Consider the following 4,610-nt stretch of genomic DNA (forward strand, 5'->3'; position numbering starts at 1 on the left):
GAGAGCTTGAAATTCCTTGGGAAGAACTCTGTCAAATTGCTTCCAGAGCTTCCTTGAGACCTCTTGAGCTTAAACTAACCACCCTTAGCCACTCAAAAGCATTGTTTGAGCTCAATTTTGGAGCTCGAGTTCAAGGCAAAAACATGATACTTACTCAAAACTCCACCAAATTCAAATGAGTTGCAAACCATCCCCACCGTGAGAGAGGAAGATTCCTCATAGAAGCCCCATCACCAGAGCACCCTAAGGTGGACTTTGATCGACCACCTAATTAGACCTTGGTCAAATTCATATCTCGGTAATTCACCACAGCTAGAGGCTTCTTCTCTTAGCTCTTGGGATCCTCACAAAGCTTCCACAAACATTCAATCGAGGCTTACCCGGACCAAGGTATTGAAACTTAACCCTAAACTGAGCTGCATTTGATTCTACATGTGCATAAAGTTAATTTAAGATTTGATTAACCATATGGATATGTTATCCTAGTCCAGACGAATCTATAGGAACAAACTGTACTTGATTTGGTTGAGTAGCTAGAGAGATATTAAGCCTAGAAGATGGATGGTTTGTGGGTTGAATTTTTTGGGGACAATGACCGAACGCCATTGGATCACACATGTATCACACAGACTGCTCTGATCACGCCAGATGGGGAGATGGAACGGAATCGTGGGATGTGTGGCTACTAGCGTGGATGGCGACGTGGAACGTGAGTGTTTTGTGTGTAAAGTTCGACGCGTACGAGGATTGCATGGCACTGACTTGTTTAAGTAGAAAAATAGGATATTTTTTAATTTTATTTAAATGCCCATAACTTTAAAAATCTCTAACGTTGTGTAGAAAAATCATAAAAAGAAAATAAAAATACCCTGTTGCTCGGTGAAGAGAGAGAAAAATGTGGAAATATTTTCAAGTTTATTTGATGCATGCATTATTTTTAATTAATTAAAAGATGTTTTTCTTATTTTTATTCTCCATTTACATAAACATTTCACCATGACTTGATCTTTGGGGTTCTGATTATGTCTGTTATGAGGATTCTTTTTCTAGGTTATGGGAGATCTCTAAGCATAGATATCTAATTTTCAAGTTTATGGTCTCTATTTTTGTAAAAAAAATATAATAAGTAAAATAATAATAAAAAATACAAAACTTATTTTAGTAGGTTCACTGTGGTCAGAGGATCGTAGGAAAATTATAAACTTGATTTAACTCACTAAAAATAATTCTCATTATCACTAACCCTAAAAATGAAAAGAAAATTAATTTGGAATAAATATAAATTTAAATGGCATAAAAATTATTTTTCACTATAACTTAATGTCACAGGAACTCCCCATAAAAAATTTAAGTCAATTGGAGTTAATTTGACCACTTAATTGGATTAATCAATTGAAATGACATTTTTTATATTAAAATAATTATGACAATTAAAATACAACTCAAAAAATTAACAATTTGGTTTTGGGAGCTCCTTATGATCAGAGGAACCTGAAAAATAAAATTTGAATTAAAATAAATTCTTGAATTTTAAGCTCTTTTTGGAGCATTTAAATAATTAAAAATTAATTAAAATCATAAAAATTGCAAAATTCTAAAAACATGCTAAAATGTCACATTTAGCTTCTTTATTTCTTGGGACCAATTAAAATATTTTCTTAATTTTCTAAGTCAAGATATTAATTTTAAAGTGTTAAAAAAAGATTTTCTCTAATTTTTCACTAAAATAATCCTAATAATTAAAATATAAATCACCAAAACATGAAATTTATTTCTTAGGGTTCCCTTGACTTAGAGATATTTAATAAAAATATTAAACTTAATTTTCCACTTAAATATTATTTTATATTTAATTAATAATAAAAATAAACAAATAATTTTAACAATTGACTTAAAACTTTAAAAATCATGAAAATTGGTCTAAGTAATCCTCTAACCCAGGTGAATCTCCAATAATTTTCTTAAGGATAGTGGTTTCATTTTGGTCGAGTTATTAAATTTTCATTGAAAATCCCTATTTTTGCAATAAAAATAATTATAAAATTAAATAAATTTAGAAAAACCACATTTTCTCCACAGATGTTTTCATTAACCCATGAGTGAGGTAACATAAAATTTTCAAGTCATTGGAGTCTAATTTCCAAATATTTGAGTCTAATTTAATGAATTATTGGGTGTTAAGGCCTTAGGGGCAAAAGTATAATTTTGGAATTTAGAGCTTAATTAATATTTATGCCTATTCAAGAGGGTAAATATGTAACAAATGATCTTAAAATAACATGTCTTGATGATTGAAATATAGAAAGGAATAAGTGGTAAAACCAACCTCACTTTGGATTTCATAAAGAATAAATGTATAATTTTTCAAATTAATGAAATTTGGAAGAATATTTAATAAGGAGATATTAAGGTGAGGGGTTTGATTTGGAAGATCATAATTCGCTGATTTTTGAACCCTAGTTGGTGGTTTTAATAATTTATAATTCATGATTGAGAGCACAAATATTCAAAAAAAAAATTTCTAAAATTATAAACCTACCCATTAAATGTTAAGGGCTTAGTAGTGAACTAGGCTTAATCAAAATTTTTTCTAATTAGGTTTAGAGAACAAGTCATAATTAATTTGAAATCTTCAAAACACCACAAGCCCAAGCTATAAATAATCAAATTAACTAAATTCCTTAATTAAGCAAGTCGCACCCAAGGGTCTGTACCCATATAATTCATAAGTGAGATATCAAGTCATAATCTCTCCATTTAAGGGATTATCAAAACATCAAGTTCATTAAGCATAAGGGTATTAATTTGATGAACTATGTAGCAAATATAATTAAACCAAAATAAACTCAAGATAATTATAAGGACCATGAAATGTCTAAGGTATTACCCAAAACTTCTTCATGATCTTTTGGAAAACTTGAAGGACATGTGAGCTTATTATAATTTGTTTAATGGAATCATCCTTAAAATTTAAATACAACAAGATATGACATAGGATCTGGTAGACACACCTCAAGTTGTACTCTCTACTTTTATTACAAACATTTTTAATTCTTGTAAAAATTATAAATATTTGCTTTGCAAAGATACTAAAGTTTCGGGTGGAGGAACGAGAAGACTCGCTAGGTACACTTTTACAGTTTACAGACTTTTCATGTACTTTCTACACTATACTTTTATGCTTACAAACTTGCATGCTAAACAACAATGTCACCCTGCATGAAAACTCAAACCTTTAAGATAGCCACAAAATTGAAACCAAAACCAAAATTAAAATCAATTAAGATAAAATTCACCCCCACAATATTCAAAAGATAAGACAACTCAAAATTTAATCACAAACTTCACAAAACAACATTTACACCTAAATAAAGACGTCTCTATCGAATGACCAGATCTCCCCCAGAGGAGGTAACCTACGGTTGCTAACGAGATTTCCCACGGTCTAAATGAAGGTATGAAACTCATTAAGTTGAGATTAGTAAATTCATTTAAACTAAGTGAATCCGATAAAAAATAGTGATGCCAGAACGAGGGAATCATAGGATCCTAACCGGTGTCGCTCGAATGAACTTTAATAAGCCCCATAATATTTAAAAGAACCATAACCATAAGGACATCTGATTTGACATCATAACTTGACATATTAGAAAACTTAAACTCGCCACGACGAGAAGCTTGAAGCTAGAATCGTGGGCAACACGATCATCTTCAACAACAAAATATAACTTCACCAGCTAAACCATTCTTTAGAATTGACGAAAACAAATCCATAGGAATTTGAGGTCGTTAGTTTATGTAAACATAAAACCTCAACTTATCTTTAGGCCTTTGTATAGCTCTACTCTACAATTTAAAACCTAACCTGGTTTAGAATTTCGAGGTTGTCGTTTGCCACGACCTAAATCTTCATATCTTCTAGGCTATTTGTGTGATCATTTCATAGAAACCTAAGCCATAATTAATAAAATTTGCAGAATAAAACATTGAATGATTCTAATCACCGAAACTAAAGCCAAAAAGTAGGATAGTTTGGAAAGTCACCGAGGTTCTCCTCGAGATCTGTGACTTCCCTATTCTTTCTTTCTTTGGATTTTACAATAAAATTTTCCAAACTTGAGTCATTCCCCTTTCACACATCTTTATCCAATTTTGTTAAAAAGTCTTAATCCTTTGACCTCTTTGAAGATATTATCCTCTGGTTTTGATCAAGAGTCTTCTTAGTTAACTTTGGTTATTTAAGATGTAATTAACTATAGGGGCTTGCCCTTATAGGAAGCATTCTCGAACCCATCATTAATATAAACCCTATTTAATTCTTTGTTTTAAATAGGGAATTTTTTTGGTCAACATAAAATGATTTTGCAGACTTAAACGAATGTCATAATTTCTTAGATCCTCAAGTCTTTTTAATCGAGCCTTCACCAGTAAGTAGTGTATCAATCCCTCGGGATAGGTGCACTACTTACGATATTAGACTCATTTATTTAAACTAATGGGGATTTGAAATCGATTTGATCTTATATTTTAAAAAATTTTAAATACTATTTTTCCAATATATATAAAATTAAGTTCTTTCTCTCTTTCTAAAAGTGAATTTTCTTCTTCAC

At 30.7% G+C, this 4,610-nt stretch overlaps 1 protein-coding gene across 1 annotated transcript in view; it reads left to right on the forward strand.

The window, feature by feature from the left end:
- Window positions 1-648: 648 nt before the first annotated feature.
- LOC110038288 (pentatricopeptide repeat-containing protein At3g63370, chloroplastic-like) overlaps window positions 649-4,610 on the forward strand; it is a 16,995-nt gene continuing 13,033 nt past the window's right edge. Inside the window, exon 1 of the mRNA XM_020743079.1 lies at window positions 649-709. Coding sequence (XP_020598738.1) covers window positions 649-709 — 61 coding nt within the window. The remainder of the gene's footprint in view (window positions 710-4,610) is intronic.

This window comes from Phalaenopsis equestris, unplaced genomic scaffold (assembly GCF_001263595.1).
Source record: "Phalaenopsis equestris unplaced genomic scaffold, ASM126359v1 Scaffold232371, whole genome shotgun sequence".
NCBI classification, from domain to species: domain Eukaryota; kingdom Viridiplantae; phylum Streptophyta; class Magnoliopsida; order Asparagales; family Orchidaceae; genus Phalaenopsis; species Phalaenopsis equestris.